At 43.3% G+C, this 27322-nt stretch overlaps 1 protein-coding gene across 7 annotated transcripts in view; it reads right to left on the minus strand.

The window, feature by feature from the left end:
* The window catches only part of ASB5 (ankyrin repeat and SOCS box containing 5), a 44359-nt gene that overhangs the window by 6038 nt on the left and 10999 nt on the right, over positions 1-27322 (minus strand). For 3 of the 7 annotated variants that reach the window (XM_054202522.1, XM_054202520.1, XM_054202523.1), the window contains 4 exons: positions 25513-25710; positions 24169-24461; positions 2008-2087; positions 801-908 (listed from right to left, as the gene is read on the minus strand). In XM_054202522.1, the coding sequence (XP_054058497.1) occupies positions 801-908; positions 2008-2087; positions 24169-24364 (384 nt within the window). In that variant the 5' untranslated portion in view covers positions 24365-24461; positions 25513-25710. Of the gene's footprint in view, positions 1-800; positions 909-2007; positions 2088-5508; positions 5577-11226; positions 11556-24168; positions 24462-25512; positions 25711-27322 lie in introns of those variants that run through there. The other 4 variants (XM_054202521.1, XM_054202524.1, XM_054202526.1 and 1 more) reach the window with 3 other exon arrangements.

Raw genomic sequence — 27322 nt, forward strand, 5'->3', positions numbered from 1 at the left:
TTTTTGGAAAGCATCTATGTATTTGTTTTCTTTTTCTGTAGCAACATAGACATGCTCCACGTGGTTCTCAAAACTCCATTGTAAGGACAATAAGTATTTCCATCACAAAGATCAGAGATTTGGGAAACGATGCATTTGAACTCTGATGTCAGCCGAGATTGTCGGGAAAGTGGTCTGTAAAGTCCCATTTTTGGCTGGGGTAACAGCAGCCAGCCTGGGTCAGGAGCACGGAGAAGAGCCAGTGATTTTTTGTACTCGGGTCACAACACTCTTAAGAGCACAAAGGTGCCGTGTGACAGGAGATATTCCGAGATTAAAAGAACAGCCTTTGCAAGCCGCTCAAAGCACGGGGAGAGCAGCAAAGGAGGGGGACACGTGTTGGAGAAGAGAAATACCGCAATGGAATTCAGAGAAGAAATACGGCTGGTGCCGCGCTGCGAGCGGACTGCGCCCAGCTCTCTCCCTGCCGCAGCTCCCATCCCCTCTCCCTGTTACTGTTCCTCTGTTTGCTCTCTGCTCTTACACGCACCATTACGTGGCTTGGTTGGTTGGCTCTTTTCTCCTTTAACCTAACATCTCTCTGATGACGTTTCTTTGACCCATCGCTTTCCTTTGCTAGCTTTCAGACGGCAGCTTACTGTAATTAAATGGGATTCAACGCAATCAATAGGGTGAGCAGAGGAAAATACCAATTAAAAAAACAACCATAAAATCAAGGAATATATCCTTCTCAGTTAAACCAAGGTTAGCATTGGACTTCATCTACAAAAAAAAAACCCAAAAAACCCAAAACCCCTTACATTTGCTCCTGCTTCAAGAAGGATTCTCGCACAGCCTACGTGGTCTCCCAGGCAGGCTTCATGGAGGGGAGTGACTTGGTCAATTGTCAGGGTGTCGACATTGTACCCCTACGCAAGACAGGAATGACAAACAACGATCACACAAAGGCTGTGAAGAGCCGTTTGCTCACACTACTGTTCACATGAATAGTTTGCAATACTCTAAACAAACAGGCTGAAAACTCTACTTGCAATAAATAAATCTTCAGGGAGCGTAAAAAAAGAATCCTTCAACCAATCGGTGTAAGTTACAGCATAAAAGTAAGTTGTCAGCTCTTCTATTTGTTAAAGTCAGGAATCGGAATAGGATGTAGAGGGTATAAAGAAGATGGAAAGAGACTGTTGAGATGCACAGTGACGGGACAAAAGGCAACAGAGACAGTCGGAACACGGTGAATTCTAATTCATTATATGGAAAAAAAGGTCTCTGGGGGGAGAGCGAGACCCTGGCCCAGGGGACCGGAGGGGCTGGGGCATCTCCACTCTCGGAGATCCTTCAAACTCAACCGGGCCCCGAGTCTAAGCCATCCTGGGATTCTCTGATCCTCTGATTTAGGGTCTGAAATGGCTAAAGCCATGCATTTTAGCGAGGAAAACACTTCTCGCATTGATAAAATCATCAAGCCCTTCAATTTTCCTGCAGTAGATGTTTGATTCTTAAAGAACTAATAATTGCATCTCTTGGCTTTCATCAAATGCATTCTGCAGTGCAATTTTTCAGTATTGTAGTAGCTGATATGACAATACTGTAATATTAAAATTTAGCGGTTTACAGTCTCTCCCTTTGCTATTAACGAAATATATTTGTTTTAAATCACAACTACGCAAACCCCAGAATCTTTCAGTGATTTTCCAGACTCGCTTTATTTACCCGAGGGCTTAAAGCCGTGGAACTACATTGACTTACGCCATGCAAGAGGGGAAGACCGATACACATTTAGATACAGTTTTGGTGAAGATTTTTTTTGGGGGGGAAGTTTTAAAACATCCAGAGGGAAATATTGTTAAATATTCAGTTAATGCTTATCACATAAAAAATTCCTGAATGTGTATTGGACTGAAAAATTCAAGTGAAAAAAGCAAAGCACACTAAATCTGCGTTAACAGTCTATGCTGAGAAATTAAGTAACATTACAAATGAAAGCAATTTTAAGAACACAGCCTTCACCTGTGACAATAAAGTCTTTAGAGAAAGAAGACGTCCTTGACTGGCTGCCTCATGCAGAGGTGAGCGATCTGCCCAAGAACCTATATAATAACAACATTTATTGAGTAAACCATGTGAATCAGAAGGATTTTGGAATGCACAGAGCAAAGCAGAAAATAAAATGCACAGAATGAAGTCAACCGTCCTGTGAAATTAACTATTTCCTCTTTAGAGACCGTATTTCAAATGATCGGTTCCCAGACAGTAAAAACAGCTCTATTATTAATAAACTGTCAACATCTATAATAATTGGTTACCTGGTGCAGAGAACAACACGTTGATACATTGATTTCAGTAATCTGATTTAATAACTTCATCAATTGCCGTATTTCCCACTGCTATTGTTGCATTGCTTACTTAAAAAAATAACATAACTTAGTTCTGCACCTGGCACATAGAAATGCATAGACTTCAGCAAATTGGTATTTGAACTTAAACCAGACGTCAACCTGCCTGAAAAAGTCCTGAAAAAGCTGGTGTATATGAAAATCAACACGGAAACCCTTCCGTACGATGAGATTAATCTGCGGCTACGACCCAAGAGCAGGGAGAGAAACACAGTGAGAATCACGCGAAACCAAACTGCTAGAGTAGAAATATGCTATTAAGTCTAAGTTCTCGTTCTAATAGGCTATTAGGGCTAAAAATAGTTAGATGTGCTTAACGTAAAGGTTTGGCACTTACTTTAATTCCTTTATCAACCCCAAAAAAGAAAGGACAAATAAAAGGAAAGCCAACGACCACCCCGCCTTCGCGCACAGACCTCCCCTCGGCCCCCAGCCCAGGTCCCAGAGCCGCCCGGGGGCTCCCCATGAAGAACCTGCCCTTTCCTCCAGCGGACCGGCCACTGGCCGCCATCCCCCGGCCAGGCTGGGCTTCAGCGTACGAATTCATCGTACGAACTGACACTGGAATAGGCTGCCCAGGGAGGTGGTGGAGTCCCCATCCCTGGATGTGTTTAAGACTCGTTTAGATGTGGTGTTAAGGGATATGGTGTAAGGGAGAGCTTTGTAGAGTGGAGATGATGGTTGGACTCGGTGATCCCAAGGGTCTTTTCCAGCCTAAATGATTCTATGAGTCTATGAATTCTGCAAATCGAGGTTCGAGAGGCTGTGCAGGGAAGAACCATCTCCAAAACAGACGATGAACTGCCGGTATTTATTCCTGTTCACCAGAACCCTAAAACGCTAATATAATCACTCATGTTGAGTTATACCAAGCCCCCCCAAATCCCCCAAGAAACGTAGAGAGATTGGAACGTTGGTAACAACGGCAGATAAACGTCCGGTTGTGAACTCTGTCCCTTGCCATGGCCCAGGACAGTCTGCAAAGCCACCTACTGCGTGTCAGTGACACGGCAATGACTTCCAAACAAGAAGGTTATTGCTCAGTCACTGGCAAGTCATCAGTCCAAGCTCTAATTAACGACTCATTAAAAACAGACCCTGTTTCTGTTTCTTATTGGAGCCCTTCTGTCCTCTAGCCTGTGTCAGAAAGTGCACTTTTTGGGTTACAATAAACAACCCCCCCAAATCACACGGGGAGCCAAAAAGAATACGGCTGCTCAACCCGGAAAGAAACCGGGGCACAGTTAAAAAGATATGAAATAGCGCACACTATGGAAATTGAGATAAACCCTCCGTTCTCCTAGAGGCGTTGGTGAAAATAAACTTACTCGGACGTAAGAGTGCATCTTCCCACAGAATGTACAACCACACCGCGGAACTCAGCGCCGCTGGACGCTACGGGATCGAAAACTCCGCAGAACAAAAGCACAGCCGAGCATTTAAATTACCTTCAGACTTTATAAAGCTGATCACGGAAGCTAAAAAATACAGGAGATTAAAGCTTTGTAAACCTGATCTTAAAAATGGGAGGAGATTTCTACTATGTCTGAGCATCCAGTATCTGGGAAGCCCCTTGTTCCCCCTCATCTCCGGGAGCAGATGGACCATCGGCAAGACCCAGCTCCCAAGACTCTCTCAGAATTATCTGCACTGAGCTCTGCCATCCGTGTGTGCCGGCGTAGGTACAGCCACGCACATTATTCCCTAAACCTTTTACTTTAGGTTTATTAAATGTAGTATTTTGCAATTCTTATTGCTAGTCAGAATAACAGCTTAAAAAAAAACCCCATACACAAAGTGATTTGGATTTTAAGGAGTACTATACTCCAAAAACCGAGCTCAGAAATTGTAAAGTGACCTGATTTTTACGAAACACCAGTATTTTCTCTGTCATCCCAAGAAGTTCAAGCGTATTCACCCCGTCGTAGGTTGGATGTGTGCCGTCACTATCAGAATTTTGACCAGTGTTTTCCTTCTTCCGCAGGAGCACCTGAAGCAGCACCCCGGCCGTTCTAACGCAAATGAATTCGATCCATGAAGTTCTCCTGCTGGCAGCCGCAAAGAATTCCTCCAAAGGAACTAAAAGCTGGATTTAGAGGCTGCTTTGGAAATTTTGTCCCCCTGTCTTTACAGTTGAGAACTTCTCTCTTGAGAGTTTATCCTACTCTTAAATTAACAGGGGGCGGCGGGGAAGACACTTTATTAGAGAGAAAAACATCTACTAAAATTGTGTAACAAAATTTTTATGCCCATTAAATACACTCAGACTTTGGGTGTTTTTGTAGGCGTGTATAGCTCTAAACAGAACAAAGATGCAGGTAGAATCTGAAAGCAACATTTTTTCCCACCTTTCTTTCCCGCACCTCCTTCCCTCTCGGACAGCTCAGACGAATGTCCGTTAACGTCATTACTCCAGTGACGTTTGAGCGTCAAATGATGCCAGATCCCACCGTGAGCTCGGGCTGGCACCTCGACCCACCTAATATCCCTGCTGTCTTCAGGCAGAGACATCCCGCAGCTACCTGTCCCTGCTAAACCCATTAAATACGAAATGCTGGTACCATCTCCACTAGAAATAAAATCCGTGAGCAAAAATGCTGCAGAGAGATTTTGCGCAAACCAAGTTTGGGAAAAAAAAAAACCCACAAAAACTTTCACGTTCCGACTGATTTATCAAGAAACACAGCAAGGGACAAGACAAGGGACAAGAACACGTTCAAAATGAATATGTAGCATAAATAAACGTCAAAGGCGTCTTAAAATAAATTCTTTGTCTCGATGGCTGCCTTCTGCTCGCTGTGCCTCTCCCTTCGAAAGCATTAACAAGAATGTAAGCGGGGACGTGATTGTATCGTCTGTGGCGGCAGAATTAGCAAGCAGAGTCTATTCCAAACCTGTTAATGCATTAATTCCCCCTGATGTCGTCTCTGACAGACGCTGAATACAAAGTCTCCCCCACTATATTTAGAAGGCGCGTTAGTTCCCAGCTCCCCTGTATCGCTTACCAGGGAGGGCAGCCTACATCGCTTTGTAAACGCAACGGGAAAAGAATCAACGTACTCACTGTAGTAACCGGCGAAGTTCGCGAAAAATTTACAAATGTATCATACAATACCTAAATCTCCATCTCCCCATGGCACTTCCAGCCAATTGCAATTATAAATCCTACTCATTTCTTTCAATCTGGAAAATAAAAAATAAATAAATAATAATAAAAAGTATCTGTTCTTAATAGCCGGGAGCTGTGTTGGGAAGGGGATCAGCAGCTCACTGTAATATCAACGTTCGCTCTCCATTTTTCTTTTCTTTTTTTTTTTTTTAACATTAACAACTTTTCAGCCTGCGTTTGCCTTCCAAGGCAGCTCAACTGGAATTTTAACGCAAGAGAAACTCATCGTGAAATCAGGAGAACCTTGAGCTGAGTACAACTGGAGGACAAACTCCTCCGGTTTTAACCTCCCGCAACGGGACACAGAGTTTCGTACGCTTAAAAATAAATATTAGTACATAGATTTCTCAGGGAAGCACTGCCAAATGTTCACCTGTTATTTTACCGCTTACTCCTAATGTACTTTAAAAGGAAATAAGCAACGCTATTCTGAACGTGATTCAAGGGCTATTGGATCCATGCCCTGAGCTGCGTTTTTCTTTTAGCAATTCGCTGTCGCCGCCGTTATCTTCTGAACAGTTCTGTGGTTGTTAAATCGGGGGGGGGGGGTTTGATAACCATTCTCAGCAGCGAAAATCCCCCCAAGTGGGGACTCGCAATTCTGGCTTTGATCCATTTCTAAGTCATTAATGTTATTTTCTTCGTGTTTTCCTGCAGCCGTCGCTTCTTTACATCTACCCGCAGTTACCTGTAAACCATTCCTGCAGTTATGACTGTAGTAGTAAAATACTAAGTAAAAATATTTTTGTAGAAGTCATTAACTTTGGTCATCCCATCCTTTTGTTTTTATTTCTGAAAATTTGTGTAGTCATAAAACAAAACAAAACAAAACAAAACACCCAAACAAGTAACCCCAACCAACCAAAACCCAAAAACCAGGTTAAAAGGTACATTAAAAAGTTGGGTTTTCTGAACAAGGAGGGCTGGAAAGGAATGAAAGCCTTCTCACTGACTTCCCTGGGAGAAGATTTAGGCCGGGGCTCAGCGCTTCAGAAGAAAATACAGCTCCGAGGGGAACCAGGTGGTGTCCCAGTCCTGGGGAGAAGGAGCATCGCCCGAGGGGAAGGGAGAAGGGAAGCCTGCCGCGGTTCTTTACTGGGAGAAGAGAAACACCGACTATTTGGGAAGCGTTGCAGCTAATGCGTGTTTCTGCGAAACCGACAAATGCTATGGATTAAGCTCACCGCTGGTACCTTGTGTTCCTCAAGATGCATTCAGGGCGTTTCGGGTGGGGGCAACTGAAGCAACGGGCAGGATCAGTAACGGTAACAGAAAAACCCCGTAGCGTTATAGTCCCGAGACCAACGCGCTCACTCCGGTCGTTAAAACCGCCTGATATTTTGTATATGTAATTAAGTTCTAACAGACTTTTAACTATGAAACTACCCATTTGTTTAAAGCCCGCACAGGATAAAGAAGCATGTCAACTACTTAACTGATACTTGATATTAAAAACTATTAAAGAGAATCTTAAGCCAAGGATTTAAAAGTTAAGAAATGCCTCTGCGGTGCTTAACTCCTTCGATCAGATATGACCAGCAAAACAGAAGCCACTTCTTTTGAACACGTGAAATTCCAACAATCAACACTGAATAACTCCGAAAGAATCAGAATTTAGGCTGGGCGTGATTAAAATATGTCTGAGAGGGAAGATGTAGTTCAAGTGGAATTTAAATATTTCAGTATTTCCAATAATCCTTGTTTTCATTTCACTGAAAATTATCTAACCATAGATAAATATATACACATAAATATATAAACATAGGCATAGAAAAAATGAAACTTTGATTGGTTCAAACCAATATTCTTTCCAGCGTTTATCATCACGTGGACTTTGAAAAATTTGGGGATTTCATTCCAAATGCAAATGCCAACCGTTTCCTACCATAGACAGCCACGCAAAACACATCGCTCGTCCCACCCCGTTCTCCTTACGATCCCCCCCATGACCTGGCCACACGTTGCTTTTGCCATTCCAGTGCGGTATTGAAGGAATGTGTTAGTATTCAGATCATTTTGTGTCTCCGTATCTAGTAGGGTCTCTCGCTCTTTCAGACACGCTACCCAAGCCCTAAACTGACTATAACACTGGTAACTTCATATTGCCTTTTTCCTGGTATTCTCCCAGTAACAACGGAGTACTTCACACCCCCTGCTGAACCTATCTTCATAACATCATCCATTCACGCTATTTTATAACTAAAGCAGCCAAAAGACAGAGAATTTTAATGCTTAAATTGTAAAACCAATGGAATAGCTTATTCCTTCCAGGGTACTCAAGCACGAGCGTGTACGCTGAAAGCACAGTTTAATTACGGTTATGAGAGCTTCCAGCTTCTGAAATTTCAGCCTGAGATAATAATAACCATGATCAGTCAGGAAACTTTTAGGTTAGATGATTGGTCTTAAAACACACAGGTGCCACGGCAAAGACAAGAACAAAATTTGCCTTTAGGGACGTTAAAAAGTTAACCCTTTTCTCCTGCCCTTCACTGCACACCTTCTAAGCTTTGCAACACGCAGGAAAACACAGGGCGTGTTTTTTCTGAGTACAAACCTCATGCATTCTCAGAACATCGTCCATATCACACATCCAACATCATCAAAAACCCTAAAAACACACAACAGCAAGATCCTGCTGGAAACAACCTGCTGGAGAGCAGCTCTGCAGAGAGGAACGTGGGAGTCCTGGTGGACAACAGGTTGCCCATGAGCCAGCAATGTGCCCCTGTGGCCAAGAAGGCCAAGGGCATCCTGGGGGCCATCAAGAAGAGTGTGGCCAGCAGGTGGAGGAAGGTCATCCTCCCTCTCTGCTCTGCCCTGGTGAGGCCACATCTGGAGCACTGGGTCCAGTTCTGGGCTCCCCGGTTCAAGAAAGACAAGGAACTGCTGGAGAGAGTCCAGCGGAGGCTACAAAGACAATCAAGGGACTGGAGCATCTCTGTGCTGAGGAAAGTTGGAGAGCCCTGGAGAAGACCAAGAGGGGATCTCATCAATGCTCATCAACATCTAAAGGGCGAGTGTCAAGAGAATGGGGTCAGACTCTTTTCAGTGGTGCCCAGTGACAGGACAAGGAAATTCCATCTGAATTGAGATGACGATCATCTGAGATGATGATGGCTCTGGGGGAATGCGTGACGTGCCGAAGCCCTGAGCTCTTTTCATGACTGCAGCAACGCTGGCTGGGGGGTCATAAATCCACTGTGGCACGCTGCATCTGTTGCGCTAGTGGATGGTACATTCTGCTGTGTCTTGAGTCCTTCTGGCGATAGATACGGCCGCGCTTTTCATGGCTCCTCTCTGACAGCAATGGGCCAAGGACGGGGCCAGTCTTTTTTCAGTCTTTTTTCAGTGGTGCCCAGTGACACGACAAGAGGTAACGGGCACAAACTTGAGCATAGGAAGTTCCACCTAAACACGAGGAGGAACTTCTTTGCTGTGAGGGTGGCAGAGCCCTGGCACAGGCTGCCCAGAGAGGTGGTGGAGTCTCCATCTCTGGAGACATTCCAAACCCACCTGGACGCATTCCTGTGCCACCTGCTGTGGGTGACCCTGCTCTGGCAGGGGGTGGGACTGGGTGATCTCCAGAGGTCCCTGCCAACCCCGGCCATTCTGGGATTCTGTGATTCTGTGACTTCTACATGGAGTAATTTTGCTCCTCAAATGCAGTCTCAGCCTTAATCCAGACTGCAAGCAATTTTCCCAGTATTTTTCCAGTATTCTCAGCATTTTCCCAGCCTGCAGAGAGTGAATCCAGCACGTGGCATAATCCCTAGCCGTAAAGGCAGTACCCAGCCGGGCAGCAAAGCTGGGTCAAGCGTGCTGATTTTTGCCACATCCAGGAGATTTTGGTAAAAGAGCCTGGTGGGGCCCCTCATGCCAGGAGGCTGCAGGCCTTGTCCTAGCCTGACTCTATCCTTTCGCCCTTACCATGACACACTCCACCCCCTGCATCAGTTTTAGTCCATTTTCCAAGCCGTATATTTAATTACGTACTGCAGCGCCGCGTGCCTTCCTCTTCCTCCGCTCTGCACGGGTGCCTGCAGAACAAAGCCAGGTTTGGAGACCTCCACGGATGGGAACAGAGAGGGAAGAAAAGAGTCTGCCTTCAGATTTGATATTAAATATACCTGTTATTCCAGCGAACTGGAACACCCTCAACTGCAACAGAAGCCTCTCGGTACACCAAGCCGTCCATCAGGACATACACACACCCAGCTGGGCAATCCCAAAGAGGCTGTAAGGAACTGGACCGTGTTACTACGGAATCTTCAGGAAATTTTACTTTCCCTACTTTACTGTGATTTCAAAATTTTCAACATCTGACTAACTGTGACCATTTGTAGGAACAGCAAAAGGGCCCAACCCTGCACCATCTCGAGGAGTGGCCAGTGCAAACATTGACCAACTTTTGCAAAGCTTCTTTTCAGTCTGAGGGAGGAGGTCCTAGGTTTTTGTGGGAAGTACTGACCTAACTAGGTGAAACGTTCATAAATAGAAGTTACGAAAGTCTATGATTCTGTGATTGATTCAGATTCTATGATTCTTACTACGGATCAGGAAGTCTCAGCCCAAACGGTGAACAATCTGAGAGGAAAAGATACATTGCATACTAAAACTGATGAATAAATATAACCGTACAGCACCACTGCATTCCATTAGGTACTTGGGAAGCTGTGGTAACTGTTGCTTAAATTCCTGAATATTGCTTATTTCTAAACTGGCGCTACTGGACATTAGCAAAGGTACTTTAAGAAAAACCTATAACATGTAGCTATGTTTTACAGGCTAAATTCATAATTATTTTTATGCATAATATATCAAATCGCTCTTTACTGTCTCCTCCTTCCATTGACTATTTTTTACATCTCCAGTTTTTCATTTGATATCCTATTATCACGAATGTCAAGCCTGATCTCGTTTTCTTTTTTGTTTCACTCCAAGCCTTATGAAATGGTCAATATTAATTGGAATTATGGTCACTTTTTAAAAAAATTCCTCTTAGACTCGCGATTACTCAAAGCTCCCTTCTGCACGCTTGTAGCATGACAAAATTAGGAAAATACGGCATGGAAAACAGAAGTCCTAAACACTTCTTTCTAATAGGTTTGTTCCTCATTGCTGCAAGCGTCAGTGTCCAGCAACTTAAATACCTCCGAATTAGTTCTCTACGCAAACCTTTATATTTTTCTCTTTAGTATCTTTGCATAGGACAAGAATTCTGTCACTTGTAGTTCCTCCACTGCCTCCTATTTCAGCTGCCTGTAAACTTCTCTTTATCTATAAAGTCGCATATGAAGTCGTTACTCCTCCCCCTCCTCTCATTCCCCCGCTCCCTGTTGTAAACAATTAGCCTCCGGTATCCAGTTACCCTGTGACAGGACAGCAAAAGCCAGGGTAAGTCAAGCCTTAAACGCTGGCGTAAAACAAATAGGGCACGTAAACAAGAAAAGGGATTTTAGATCAGCTGATACCAGCACAGAAAGATCAAAAGTAGCTTCAACGCCCTTGTGTTAACCCACGCACGACAGTAAAGTGCCACTAAGATAACGCAGGCATTTATATTATAGCTAGAAAAACACCCAGTTGCCAGCTAAAAGACCAGAAATCGGGTCAGCTTAGCAAAATTCAGCCCCCGGTGTGCGAAACGGCTGCTGTACTAACCTTGGCTGGTCAGAATACCCCAGCTAGCTTTTCGTTTCGCAGGACGCTCCCCTCGACTTTCTAAGCGTCTTTTGGGGAGGCTCTGGCTCCTCTGCAGGGCAGCGTTTGTTGTCATGACGTGGTGCTCCAGGGAAGCCCGGCTGGCATTGCTGCAGGTGCTCTGGGACGACGAACCTCCGCAAATGGATTTCTGCTACCTTTATTTAGTATTTTTTCTCCCCCCCCCCCCTTTTGGCTTTTTCACACAGGATCTCGCTGTACGTACTGTAGAATGGCTACAACACCGAAATCCATTCGGCAACATTTACTAGCTCGGACTAGTGAGCACAGGGTGGGGGAAGGGAAGAACTGCTCTAGCATTTTCTATTTTTAAAACAGAGAAAGAATCAGCTTAGCTACAGCATGAGTCTTAACTATTTGCATGATTCAAGTGGAAAGGTGGTGTTAATTATTTAACCATTTAACCAAAAAAGATTCCTAAAGCGTTAAGTATTCCATGGTTTGTTGCTCGAATAAAAAGCAGCCTAAAACAGAAAAACTAAAACTGCTTTATCAGAATGGCAATTCTTTTAATAATAGAAACAATAATTATTACTGTATGAAGCCTTACTGATACGTAATTTCCAGTTAGGAGGGATTTTGGAATTCAGAAGAATCCGTGAAACTATGCAGTATTTTTCAGGATTTTTGTGGTGTTTGTATTTTCTGTGTGGTGGATTCGGGATTACGTGGTGTTTGTATTTGGGTTTCTTGTATTTTTTTTGTTTTGAAGAGGGAACAAGGTATCCTACAGACGTCGACGAGAAACTACATCCTGAATAAATAATAGCATAGTTTGACTACCAAAATAGTTAAAAAAAGGGATTTCACTGGTTAGTTTGAAAGTCTGATCATGTTACGAAAGTAAGGCTGTAGTCGTGTCAGGAGAAGCACAAGTCAATATTTTTCTTAAATAATAACAAGGGCAACCACTACTGGTTTTTTTTGTTTGTTACTACGTGTTACGCTGATACTGCCCAACGGCCATCCGCAGGGAGACGCAATCCACTGACATGAAAACTAGCCGTCTGTAAACTTTTAAAAAGGCAGTTAACATTTCTGGGTTTCATTAGTGCTGTTCCTTCCAGGTCCCTGACAAAAATGAATCCCTGAGACGCTGCAATAATACGCGGGTATTCAATGACATTTGCTACGTGCCTCTCGTTTTTCTTTAAGAGAAAACCCGGGGCCAGGTTATAGTTAGGCGGGGTGAGGGGAAGAAGAAGGAGCAGCTGCAGATTTCACCTTGAAAGGGGAGCCCACGAGAAGCGCCCTACGGGACGGGCGCTGCGCTCCCTACGCGGCCGAAGCAGGGGGGCTACGGCTCGGCTCGCCAGAGGGAACAAACCTGCCCTCTCCCGGGCGTCATCCTGCCGTCAGAAAGTTGTTTTCCTCGGGTTTTATCCAGCTGAAGGGACCAGAATATCTCAGAGAATGAAATAAATGCTTCCGCACATGCAGCAAGCAGGCTCCGCAGCTTAGCCTTGAACACAGCTTTTGCAAAAGGGCTCATTATAAAGAGGCGTATTATAAATATATCACTTTAATACTAGAATTACTTATTAAATTGTAGTGTTTTCTTCAAGTAAATCAATATCGGAAGATGAATGAACAGGAAACCTTACTAAGGATGCGCATACGTGTGTCAGTGTCAGGAAGACACCACCACGATTCTCCGGGTGAGAAATAACCGCTGACAATTTCTGTGCTTGCCATGGCTCCGAGGCTCACCGCGGTTTCACACTTCCTTTCCCTTTGGGATGGAATCCCAGGACTTTGAGGAGAAGGTGGCGGGGATTGGGATCAAGCAAAGCATCTGGCACTGCAGGGGGGGGAAGAGAAGACCTGCGTGTTTTTGTAGGAGTTTTGTGGGTGAGGCCGTCAGCTGAGAATGAAGCCGGGTGCCTCATACAACTTGTTTTCCACAAATATTCCAGCCCCCGTGGGTATGATTCCCTTTTACTAGAGGTGTGGCTTGCAGGAGCAAGGACACCAGCAGACACACAGATGATGTGGCTCCAGGGTAGAGGGACCCCAGGGGAGGCAGCAGCACCCAGAGAGCACAGACTAACCCCAAAATCCGCCACCTTCCAGGCAAGGGCATGAGGAAAACGATCTCTATTCCACAGACACTTGCCACTCATTGTTGTTAAATTACTTTGGAGGACGTCAGAATCTTTTTTCATGCTTTAAAGAAAGCAAAGCTTATCCCATTCAGGACTCCAGAAGCAGCTTTGCAAGAGGACAAGAAGAAGCGGCCTCAGTTTGCGCCAGGGGAGGTTTAGGATGGATATTAGGAAAAATGTTTGCCCTGAAAGGGCTGTCGAGCATTGGAAGAGGCTGCCCAGGGCAGTGGTGGAGTCGCCATCCCTGGAAGTATTTCAAAGCTGGGCAGACGTGGTGCTGTGGGACACGGGGCAGTGGGGGGTTTTTGTCAGAGTCAGGTTGATGGTTGGACTCGATGATCTGACAGGTCCCTTCCAACCGAGGCAATTCTAGGACTCTATGAAGTTCTACTGGGCAGAACGATACATCCTCCGAGCAAAAGTCCTAAAAGCAGTACACAAAAAAGCGGAAGCTGGACCAACATCCAAAATCAACTGGAAACGCATTAAAAATATAATCGCGATGGTAATACAAAGAGGAGATGAACATGCAGCGAAAACTGTGGAGTGGGACTGAAGAACGCGCTATTTCACTTCCGCCACTGGCACGGAATTGCTATGGGATCTTCCTCACGTCAGCCACCACGCGTGGGGTTACATTAGCTACAAAATAAAAATCAGTATCTCTTGACTTCAATTGGTAATAAAACTATTAATATTTGAAACTATTTAGGCTTGGCGCTCGGATTGTGTTCCTCAGATTTTTCTCCATAGGAGATGCTCAAACACTTCCAGAATCCAGCAGAAAACCTGTAACAGAAATCTACGGAGGTTTACCCTTAGAGAGATTCTTTTTTTACCCAGATTTTATTAAAAAGAACTGCCAGTACGGTTTCAACATTGCTATGCCAGCAAATCGCTCTGAGTTTACAGGGGCAGCATTTCTTTACTGGGAATAAAAATGGAAAGAAATTTCTGTTCCTCTCTTCCAACGGGGAACTCATTCTACTCTGAAGACTGTTCTTGAAGCCATAAAGACGCAGCTGTGACTGACACACACACAAAAATGTGTTGATAAAAACATTGACGAAAAAAAAGAAACCCACACCTTTCAACACGGCGCAGCCCGATGCAATACAGCTCAAACTCCAGTAACAACTGTTTATCTTCGGAAAAACTGGACAAAACTGCACTATTTTCAAATGCCACAGCTCAGCGCTCCGTGCGCGACCCTCCTTGAGTCAGCCAGCTGATGAGCCACCTCGCTCCCCAAACTGTGCTGTACGCTCACGCTGCTTTTAGGACCAGGATCGTTGTTGTGGGGTCACAGCGACCGCCTGGAAATTCTGGAGCAGGACGAGAAATTGCCTTTTCCTGCTGCCGCGATCCACAGCCTACAACCCTGAAGCTGAAATGACGGACAGGCTCCCTGGATGGCAGTGCCAGTACCCCAAGGACTGTCGTGTGCCATTGTCCAAAAACAAACCAGCAGAGATCTTCAACATTCCTCCCTGCGGGAGACGTCAAGACGAAGCAAGTTTTAGAAATAATTACAGAAACGTGGTTCCCGACAAAAACATAGCGTGCGGAAAGGCCACGGCAGTCACAGTGACACCCTGAAGCGCCGGCTCAACGCCAAGAAGTTAAATGTGTCACAAAAGTACAGTGATAAAGCACTAACAGCAGGGCAGGGAAAGGACTGGGACAACTTTTTTATTTTTTAAAAGCAGATTATCGCAGCAAGCCGTACTTCGTGGCCAATGCAATGATATTATAAATGACCAGCAGCCCACCAGAAGTTTAGGCTTCACCCAGGTGTCACCAACCCCGTCCTCTGCCCTCCACATCTAGACAAATGCCAGCAGATATACAGACAACGATTAAAATGTCATTAGTTATTTAAGCGTAAAATGACATTTCTCCACACCACTAGAAGCGCTAAAAAAGGCTATTGCACACTCGTGCTCTTTATACAGGGTCATCGCTCTCTCAGCTGGAAATCCAAATTATTATTATTAAGGTTGCAACAGCATGGACGGCTAGCAGCTTTCCTATCTCTTCCCCCGAGATTTTTACAGTTGTTGGGCCTTGTATCCTTGGACGCTGGGAATCAGAATGGAAGGTTTAGAAAAGATTTAAAATTCTGATAGGATAAAGGCTGTGTCTCAGCCACCAGAGAAGCTGAATATGGAAAAATGGTACATTAACTACATTTCTTGGCTTGTGATTTTGCAATGTTGTCCTGGTTTGGGTGACACAGGACTAATTTGTCTTCTAGTGCCTAGGAAAACACTTTTAGAAGACTCTAGTGTCTGAATTTGTGAAAATATTTACTCCATAGCCAGCTCTGTTGTGCGGGTTTTGAGGTCTCAGTGTTTTCGAGCTCGCCAGGTGCGGGGATGAGGAGGAGCGAGACCCGGGCACTTGACCCAAGTTGGCCAACAGGACTATTCATACCATGAACATCACATTCAACATAAATTGGAAATTTGCTGAGAAGCTCTTTCTCTCTCTTCCTTGAGAGAGCTCCTTGCCCTGGTGCCAGAGCCCTGAGCCCTTCCCTTCCTCCTGCGGCGCAGCGCTCGCAGGGTCCCACATGGGCTGTCCCTGCAGGCAGTGCACGGCTTCTGCTGATGGAATGGGCTGGGGATAATCCTTGTGTATTTTATATTGGTATCTGGATCAATGTTAGTTCTTTAGTATTATTAATGTCAATTATCTAGCCTTATTCTATCAATCAACTCTGTTTACATTTCAGCTCTCAGGTTTCCTTGTTTTTTCCCAATTCCCCTTCCCAGGTGGGGAGGGAAGATGGAATCCAGTGATAGAATAATTGTCTAAACGACAATAAATTGCTGTGGGTTTCTCAAACCGTAACAGTGAGCTAAAGAGAAACAAATCACAGCAGTCACACTGATGAATCTGGCCAAATCAGTCACCAAGCAGGCCTGGGCTTCAGATAGCGACGAGAGACACAAGGCGTGAGACCAGCAGTCGGCATGGGCAGAATGGTGTAGAGCACCATGGAGTGAATCACAGAATCATGGAATGGTGGGGGTTGGATGGGACCTCTGGAGATCACCCAGTCCCACCCCCTGCCAGAGCAGGGTCACCCACAGCAGGTGGCACAGGAACGCGGCCAGGCGGGGTTGGAATGTCTCCAGAGACGGAGACTCCACCACCTCTCTGGGCAGCCTGTGCCAGGGCTCTGCCACCCTCACAGCAAAGAAATTCCTCCTCATGTTGAGATGGAACTTCCCATGTTCAAGTTTGTGCCCTTGTCCTGTCACTGGGCACCACTGAAAAAAAGACTGAAAAAAGACTGGCCCCGTCCTTGGCCCATTGCTGTCAGAGAAGAGCCATGAAAAGAGCGGCCGTATCTACCGCCAGAAGGACTCAAGACACAGCAGAACGTACCATCCACTAGCGCAACAGATGCAGCGTGCCACAGTGGATTTATGGCCCACCAGCCAGCGTTGCTGCAGTCATGAAAAGAGCTCAGGACTTCGGCACGTCACGCATTCCCCCGGAGCCATCATCATCTCACCCTGGCAGGAGTTCACTCGCCGCTCGCCCGCATTGCAAATGTTTGAGAACATCCCCGACGAAAGGAGTGCGAATACCAGCACCCCGGCCATAACAAGGCCAGGGCTGAGGGAAGGAACATCACCTTCAGGGAGCGGGGCTATTTTGGTCCTAACGTCCCACCGCTGCACCAAGACCAGTGCAGATGGTATGTTTGAGCTTGTCCTGGTCCACTGCTGGAGGGTCCTAACAGCCCTTCTTTATCAAAATTGTCTTTAAGCCTTGCGGGCGGATTGCTCCAGGATTATCTTTCAGTCTTATCGCTACGCACCTTTAAAAATCCAGTTTTTAAGCTACATCAGAGTTCACAATGTTTTGTTTTGTACTTGTTTGCAGTTCAGAAGTTTATCATTCATTTAATCCAGAAAAAATAAAGGCATCAATTGAAGGGGATTTCCACGTGAGTTAACTGAAGACTGTGCACATCAAGCAAGCCAGGAGGACCTAGGCTGGTGACGAGTAAAGGTCCATCTTCAGAAAAAAACGTCTTTCAAGGAGGCACACATAAATGACGCTGACCATAAAATACAGCCCGTGGAGATACTCTTCTCCAGGAGGCCCTGACACACGAATACAGATAACAGTGAAAAAAAAAACCAAAAAGGAATCCACATGATGGGATATCTCAGTTCATTTCAGAGAATCAAGTTCACTAGAACTTTCTGCAGCCTCAGAGATTTTTTGTAAGGGGAGGGAAGAGTCAATACTTGCCAACAGATGTGCTTGGGTTTTGCTGCTGCAAATAGGCCGGGGCTCTGGCCGTGCCAGTCTGGTTGCATCATATAACTCTCACCAAAATCCCTTTAAATTAGGTTATGTTCTTCAGAGGAGAACGGCTCTGGAATCTTGCTGATACGCCATGCCATTTGCTTCATTCTAAGCAAGCGTCTTCTTGAGATTTATTTTGAAGTATGACTCTCTTTTGGCAGTTATTTGCCATACTAGGCAAAACTATTTAGCGTAAGAGAAGCATAAAGGAAGGTGATGAGCTCCGTCAAAAAACCCTCCCTTCTGAGCTTTCAAAAAAGAACCTTCACGCTATCTGCAGCGTTTTTACACCATTAGCTTACGTGCTGCATGTGAGAAACAAATGCTAAATGTGGTGCCTTACGCCAAGTGGCATGGTGAATAGGTATGCCATACAATATTCCTGTCGTTACTAAACGAATCTCTATTGTATCCAGGAAGCTAGTCGAGGTCTTATATGGCTTTTATTAATAGAACTGTGATCTCTGCGGAATGCAAGTTGAGAAAATGCCTCGTGCCTATCTTCCCTACCTAACAACTGTTGCTGAGTGACATTATCAATTGCAACTCGTTAGAATAAAATAATAGGAAAACTTCGCTCTAGTCGTTCACTACAGTTCAAAATGTAATCAGGCTTTCCAAACAGCGGATCGCCAACAGTGAAACACCGCATTATTTCCTATTTATGAGTTGTACTTAATGGACCGGCTTCGTGGGTCCACGCAGGCAGTGCTCAGTGTACAAGAAAAAGAAGCAAACAGAAGGCTCCGTGCTATTTGCAAGTCTCACAATCCTGAAAGGAGACAGGGACTCCAGCCTTGAACTACCACAGTCCCATGGATAGCTTAATTTAGGGTAACTAGGAATAACCAGTGTACTGAGCATTCCTGCCATGCCTGGCCAAGGCAGATACTGCAAAGAGGGGTGGCTTAGCACTTGCTATATTCATTCAAATGTAGACTTTTTTTTTTTTTTTTTAAACATAGAAGAAATCATGGCATATTCACTTCCCCAGTTCTGCAAAAAAAGTATGATATATTTTGAGAAGCTATACTCAAATACTACACATACAAATTCTCCTTTTAAGTAGCTTCCAAGTATTACTTTAAAATAGTATAGTTATGCGTAAAGTGATAGCCTATGAAAATTTTTGCAAAAACAGTTTGACGTAATCAAAACCCAGGATACTAAAGAAAAAGCATTTTATGCTGTCAGAACTACTTAGCTTGTGCATCAGACCCCAGGTACCTGTACAAGTGCCTGACTAGTTGTTTGTTGTACATGCCGTGTGGCAGGGGGTTGGAACTAGATGGTCCGTGAGGTCCCTTCCAACCCAAACCATGCTATGATTCTATGATTATTAACTTCTGCATAATGATTCTTTCAGAAGAAAGTTCCTCTATACCACCTTCTCCTTCCAGCTCAGAATAGTGTGACAGTCACTGAGTATTTTTGCCTTATAAACAGTTTACGAATGGGAACTGTACCTCCTTCTAGAAAATCACCTGTATTATCGAAGTATGGACTCTTCCATACAAACCAAGCTCTGACCAGTATTTTTCAGCAGAGTTTCTACCTTACAGACCCAAAACACCTGACAACGAGTTAACTCTTAAGCTTTGAGACGCACTTACACTTTGAAACAACTTCATACCACAGCGCTATACCTCATCCTAAAGCAATCGAACGAAAAAACTCAGCTGAAGCTCCAACACAGCGCTTGTGTATGAGAGAGCCCTTTGATGATGTGACCAGCTTCTGGTATAGTAGGAAGAGTCTAAAGGTTGCTTTTGATCCTCCAGTTTGTATCCAGCAACAGCTGAGTTATTAACTCCTCACAGCTCTGGAGACACAGCGAGAGAAGTCTCCCTGTGCAGATCACCGTCACTGCAGATAGCCTGCTAAGGAGCTAATTATACCCAAAGTTCATTTGCAATTTAGTTCATTTTTGTAGGTCAGTTTGTAGGGCACAGAACTTCAAAATGGAATATACATATACGTGCTATGACTTTTTCCACAAAGAAAGAAATGAATAAAATGTTGACTATTGTGAATTTTCTAGCGCAACGGATAAATACGTGCTCACTCCAACACACTAAGAAGAGAAAAGCTGCGCCCCGTGACCCATTCACCACCCAGCTACGGTCCCTGACTGCAAACCACTTAGCTCTAAACAACTAATCAGCGCCTTTCAATTCAATGGGGCAAGTATGTGTATATCAGTGTTTACAAAGTCAGTGCCAAAGTTAAAAATAATCCAGTAAACGGGACCTTTATAACAGAATGGATCCATTTTCCATTTAATTCTTTTACAGTAGTAATACCCCTGACTTCACTGAAAAAAGAATTCAATTCTCATAGTTTATTAGAGATGTGGGTCTTTAATCCACTTTAAACAAACGTAAAAGACTGCAGAGTTCTGCCCTGCATTTGGTGCCCTTTCATTTTTTTAATACTGTGGATGATAAAATATTATATTTATTTTTATAAAATCAGCAGATGACACTAAACTGCAGGTGCTGCAACTGCTCAGAGGGAAACATTTCAAACCAGACTTGAGTAAAATGGAGAAATCGTCTGATACCAAGAGCATGAAGTTAGCTGAAGGCCAGTACAAAGTATTACACTTAGAGAGGAAAAAGCAAATGCAAACTACAGTGACTCTCTTTTAACGTGGGGTTTATAGTAGGCTACAGACTGTTTCCTTAATACTTTAATCTTGGGGGGGAAAAAAAGGGAAAAAAAAAAAAAAAAGGCATCATTCCAGGAGGTATTACATAGAGTATCATGTATATGGCACATGACGTAACCGTTCCACTCTTATACAACCAACAGTTCCAGCAGTTGCACTAATAAAGTCTCAGCTGGAGCACTCTTTAGCGTGGGGAATTAGGCATTAATAAAGATGTCTACGAACTGGCACAAGTCCGAAGGAGAGCAGCTCCAGTAATCCCAGCTCTAAAAAACAAGACGCAGGAGGAGAGACTAAGTTAAATCCTTTGGGGTTTTTTTTGTTTGTTTGTTTGTTTGTTTTAATTCTAGAAAAGACAAAAACAGTAGAGGTAGGAAGATGCATGCTAATAGTCTTTAAAGTGATTACTTTTCACACCTGGAGAAAAACAGATAAATACCTCAATCATATTTTACGTATTTAGTTTGCAGAAATAAAGATTTAGGTAGGTCTTTGGGGGAGCGGGAAACATTCTAGTGAGGAGAACAGCAAAAATTGCAATTGGTTGCACAAGGACACTGCAGAAATCACTATTACTAAGCATTTTAAAAACAGGTTGGACAAACATCTGCCAGACAACCCACGTATATTTGATCCTGGCCTCCAGGTTACCTCTCAAGGTGCCTTTCAGCTTTACAGAAGAAAAGTTTTACTCAGACTTCCCCCCCGTAAACAAATTAATGTGACTTACAATCAGTAGAGATTTTATATGCACTTTTCTGGTCTTGGCTGGTGCTGGACACTGATCTTAAATTTCAGTGCCACATTACGCAGGGTAATAATTTCTAATTACTGGGACGCTCACCCTATCCAGCTGTTCACATACATATGAGATCCACGGCATGGATTTCACACAGTAGATGGCTGACTATCCATGCTGGAGAGAAAATTTTCCTGCAACATTAAGGAACAAAATATGGCAACAAGACCACAGCAGGCAGATGACACAGGTAAAGCTGTCTTCTGGTATTGAACAAAGAACAAGCCACAGAACAAAGCCCGCCGTGAAATGTGTGGTCCCTGGGCCTCAAATCCTGTGCTGACCAATACAACTTCAGTTTCATCAAAGGAGCTCCACCAAGAACTACTGCTCGGTACTGAAAATGTCCTCAATTATACAGGCTTTGTAAAGGAAAGGCTTATTTTAACTCAACGGCTCAACTCTGTACACATAAAATAATGCCTGCGCCCCGTAGCACGTTATTTCCAAAGGGTTGTTTCTTCTTCAAAACTCAGGCGCTCTATCCTAGCCAAGCCACTACAGCAGCAAAAAGTGATTTTGTGGTGTTACACGCAAACTGAAAATACCAGCACTAACAGAATTTTAAAAGTGTGTAATCAAGTTAAAACTAGAAGATGAAAACCAACATTTCCTCTCATTAGGATTACTTCTTGAAACTAAGCTTCAATTAGGCAATGACAGGCTATTTTTCTGGTTTGGGTTCCTTTTTTTTCTGCTGAGGCTTCTCTGTTGCTTAATGAAAAACACAGAGCAGGATCGCTAATTAGGAGGATACTCGGTATTTAATTTTATCATTTAATGTTACAAGCTGTAGCTTCACATTACATCTTCTAGATGCTACTCTGAAGAGGGTATTTCGCTGCATGGTATTGTATAAAGGCTACTGACGCAGCGCTGTACTGTGTTTCACAAACACCAACAAAGCAAACCCCACGACAGGGTGTGAGACGGGACGGTATCACACCCCCTTCCACAACATTAGAACAAAGGTATAGAAAAGACGAGATAAAACAGTCATTTTGAGGAGCCTTTTTTGCATCCCAACGAGCAAGGATTGGTCCTGTTAATCACGACAAATGGCTGAATTTACAGGTTGTGTAACATCGGCTGAACGCGTGCTTAGGACTGTCCCAATCCAGACCAAACACTGGGAATCGGGCAGTGAAAAATCAGGACACACCGGTGTCGGGTTGTAAAAAGTACAGTTTAAGCACAAAATAGTTGCATCAGCTATTTTCCTTTAATAAACCAAGCAGAAAACCAGAAACTCTACCATATGTTTGAGCCTTTAAATCAATATAAATATCTGCTACCTGAGCAAAACACTAACCTGCACGAGCGGTAGATTTTCATCTTTTACATGGGCCAGATACTAGAACGCTGAATTATTTCAATATACTAGCTCAGACGAATGACCAAACTAAAGAAACATGGATTCAGCAACAGGTGACATTGTAGAGACTATTTTACTTTCCAACCTGACGCAGGTTATTCCTATCCCTCTGGTTTTTCCCAGTCTTTTCCCTTCCTTGCTCAGATTCTGTGTCAGTCTTCCCAGAACGAGCTAGCCCAGCAGTTTTTGACAAAAAAAACCCCCTTGATTTCAAGTGAGGGCTCCCACGCTCGCTGCGAGTATTTCTGCCAGTGGGACGGAGGGTCCTTCCCATCCTACTGTAGTCAATACACACACACATCTGTATCTGTACACACACACACACATCTGTATCTGTGTACACACACACACACATCTGTATCTGTACACACACATCTGTATCTGTACACACACATCTGTATCTGTACACACACACACACACACAAATTGATGTGATTAACGTACTCAGAGGTAAAAACCCTGGGTTTCAGACCTTTCTCTCTAAATTGTTCCGAGAACACAAGATATAAATCCACCTCAGGTAAATCAAGCTAATTCCTGCTCTAGGATGTAAGCCTCTCTCTCTGGTTTGCAAATTTAAATACACGCACACAAAACGTCCGACTTTTGTCCCAACGTCAAAGACTGAAAAGATCTTTAAGATCATCATATTGGGGTTATTTCTTCTTGGTGACGGTACCTAGGGACGAGTGGTGAAGGCGGTAAGAGGCAAGACGAGTCCTCCTGTTCCATCGCCTAACTCAAACGCTATGTCATCCCAGAATCCAAGGAACAACCACCAAAGACAAGGGAGGCAGCAGGGATCCCAAGTTGAGCCAAACCATGGCTCAGTCACACACTAGGACACCACAATGGAGAAGAGAAAAGGAACTGAGTGGGAATGTTACTGGCTCACCACAGACGAGCTTGGGGCGGCGGTAGTGCCCGGCTCTGCCACAGTTCTGCCAGAGCAAACAGAAAACAGGAATTTTCACAAGAGCTTTTGACCCAGTAAAACTCAATGGGTTTCCACACAGATGCCCAGAAGCTCACCCTGACCAGCGTTAGGCTTCCTGATATCTGCCAAGACACTCATTCAAAGTACAGAAGGACAGTATCTTCTCAAATAAATTATTATAAGGAAATTTTAACTTAAGAAATAATGCTCAGAAATATTTGGACTATTTTCACTAAAGCATTGTAAAATAATCATGTGCCAAGCGTGGAAAATTTCAACCACAAATGTGTAAGATGGGGAACCTCAGAAGCAATTTGGAAAACCGTCTTAGATTGGGAAGTATTTTTCAATCTTAAATACAACCATCTTAAGTATAGGCCTCTCTCCTAACAGGGCACTGGCTGTAATATTTCAGTTTTATTCTGAACTTAATAACCTAAAAAAAAAAAAAAAAGCTTAACCAATCTAACAACACTCCTTCAAATAATTTTTGTTTAAAAACCCCAGTGAGAACTACAGTAAAAAAAAAAAACCATTCACACATATCATTTGACATACTGAATATAAATGAGGCTAACAGATAAATAATTACCTGGCAAAAATAATTACCAGTAAGAACAAACCCCCCACACAGTAGTGATAAGATAGTAAATACAAACATACCTTGTCCTTGAGGAACTCCGTAAAATTCAGCAGCTATCCTTGCTGCCTCCTTGCGGTTTCCTTTCACAATGTAGAAATGGCTAAGGATGGCGAGGCTGATCTTCACAAAAAGTTTAAAACAAAAAAGGGAAAGTATAGTAAAGTAGACATTGGATAGCTGCTGGGCAAAAGGGCGACTTTCTTCTATGACAGTCATTGCTGCGGCGAAATCTCTCTCAGTGTTTGGGTCGGGCTCTCAAATGTGTTGATAAGATCATATGGCTCCAGCCACGCACTCTTGGGAACAACTGGTCCTGAGGAAAGAAAATATCAGCTGGTCATGATGCTTGCTGCTCAAAATATGACGATTATTTATACTGTACATAGTATTGAGTTCACTACCGCTCCTGCTAGCCTGGTGATATTCCAGTGGGACGGAATATAACAGCCACAGGTTCCAAGACCCTGGATTGTACTTGTTCCACTCAAAAGGTCTGTTTCATTCCAAATTCTGCATTTCTAATTCATTTATTTACCCTATTAACACATGTTTAAAAATCCGCTGTCAAAAGTATTATTACCAAGAACTACAAGTTCATGTACTGAACCAGGTAACTCAGGTAATCAATTTTTGCTAAACTAAGTTCTCCTGCTTCTAAGTACTTCATTTTATGTTAGACTACTATATGTTTTCTGACAAAACTAGAACCACGTCAGTAAATATTTGAAATACACATTAATAAAGAAACAGGGATTTAATACCCACCGGCTTTGACAGTCTCTTATTATTTTGTTCAGGCTGAATGAAAATATCTGGTATACGTGGCTCACAGCATTACACAAAAAGAGCAGACTATAAAAATCAAACTCCTGGATATTTTTAGAAATAAGATCTCGGAGCACCCAAAATTAAATTAATTAAAATGCAATTAAAATTAAATCAATGCAATGGCAAATTTACAACATGGAAAATTTATGCTTATCATACACATTTCATTGTGCTGCATCATGTTATTTTAAACCTATGACACAACCGGCTTTATTTCCTGGCCGGTTTTAGAAAGGGGAATCTAAATTCCTCAGAGTTTTTAAGAATGAATTTGCTTATATACCGTAAAGATATTACTCATGGTCATCAGCAGTTAGGCACAAATTGTTCCATTAGTGTGAGTAACTGCTGAGTATATAATGGTGTCACAACACGATACAAACGGAGGAGCTGCAGGACAGAACGGGATCCCAAAGTAAGCTATAACCCTAAAATAAAGAACCGCAGCAGCATAGGAAAGGGTCCTGGCCTAAACTTTTACATTTCCTTTTAAATAAAAGAAATAGTGTCTTTAAGTCTAGTTTAAAAATACCCACAGTAATCTTAAACTGAAACACTCCTTTCTATTCTACGCTGGATTCTCTCATTTGATGGCCAGAAAAAAAGCATTTTAGAATGTTGGCAACCGTCCCTCGGGACCAGAGGGCACGAGCCAAAGGCCCCCGCAGCTGCAGATCCCCAGACTCCAACGAAGAGCACAGCAGACATCAAGGATACGATCCAAAATCCCATTTCTGAAAGGAAAGTGGCAACATAAAGCACCTCTTATCATCTGGCTCCAGGAGTAATGCATTAGAGTAAGAAACTATAATATTTTCTGGAAACTACATTCAAATAAACTTATAGAAATGAAGAAAAGACAATGATAAAAGGAAATGTGCTTGGAAATAAGCATCAAGATTTTTTAACAGAGAGGAACTGAATTGTGCTTATCTTGAGAGAAACAGACGTTCAGTCTTTTTTCTTTGAAAAAAAATTAATCCGCATAAAAGTCAAAACAGTAACTAGAAAAAGCAATTAAAAGGCAGTTTACCCTGTAAACTAGATTAGTCTGTGAAAAAATATATGCATTTTCTCCTAAATTTCATTTATAGACATTTTCTCATCCAGCCAGAATAGGAACTGCTCTCCTCATACCATAGTTAGAAGCAGGAGTGAGTACTTAAAATGCCAAATGAAAATCCCTTTTTATATTTGGCACATTGTTATCTGACACTGCATTGAGGTGTCATGTTTTCCATAGGGATAAATAGGCATTATGTTCTGAGCCACCACTGCCAATTTCCGTTTCAATCATTAATAGAAATGGTATTTTCCTTAGTAACATATCCAGTGTTGGAATGTCTTGCTTCTTCCATCTTTCTACTAGTATTATTAAGCTTAACTCCATCAGTCCACGGAATACCCCAGCCATCCTAAGTACCTGTGTTGCAAATGTACCGTGAAGAATAAGGAAGATTCATAATTATCTCATGGAAAACATTTTTCTTCTTCAGAGTGTTTTACCTGACACCTTTTTTTCCCTGACTCCGCATTACGTGATGCAGTAGCTGTGCTTTCTCATCCGGACTTCTCCCATGTTTTATTAATTAGCAAAATAGTCTTTCTTTACAGAGGTGAAAACCCAAACAGCCATTACTATCAATAACAGCTGGAGTCAACAGCAGCGCTCAGACTTAATCTTCGCCTTACAGTTCTGTTTCCTGCTTCTTACAATTGCAGTAGATAAATCACCGCAAAGAAATTTCTCAGTTTTTAGGTTGTCTTCTTCAGGTTGAACTTTTCTGTAAAGGCTCAACAAAAACAACAAAAACCTTTTCAAAAATCAGGCTGTGGGTGCATAGAATATTTTGTTAAGTGATCTTTAAAAAACCCTCATTGATAAAACTTATGTTTTAGAAATAACGTGAAAATAGAGCAGAAGGGTTATTCCTGTATCAAAGCTTGCCTTTTGTCCTCTCGAAAGTTTCCCTTCTTAGCGATAAACTACGTAAAAATGAAAGAAATCCTGAGTTTTGAGAACTTCAGTTCACACATGCTCAGAAGAAGCTGGCAAAATTACTCTCCTAATAATAGTTCTTCTTTTTTAAAGCTCTAGAAGTGCCAGCTTAACTGGAAGCTCTCCCAAGTGCACAGGACAACCGAGCGCATCCTAATCTAAGGCCACGAGAGCTCCGCAGCAAGTGCCATTAGAGCTCGTTGGCAAACCCATGCTACCAGGCACCCGCTCATGAAAACAGAGCAAGTGCTCAGATGTTAACGCTCACACGGCATTTTGGAACAATCAACAATGTGAATGCTGAGAACTGAACCCAAAATAGCTGGGAGCGAGCCCGGGCAGACTGG

Source organism: Rissa tridactyla, chromosome 5 (assembly GCF_028500815.1).
Source record: "Rissa tridactyla isolate bRisTri1 chromosome 5, bRisTri1.patW.cur.20221130, whole genome shotgun sequence".
Taxonomy (NCBI): domain Eukaryota; kingdom Metazoa; phylum Chordata; class Aves; order Charadriiformes; family Laridae; genus Rissa; species Rissa tridactyla.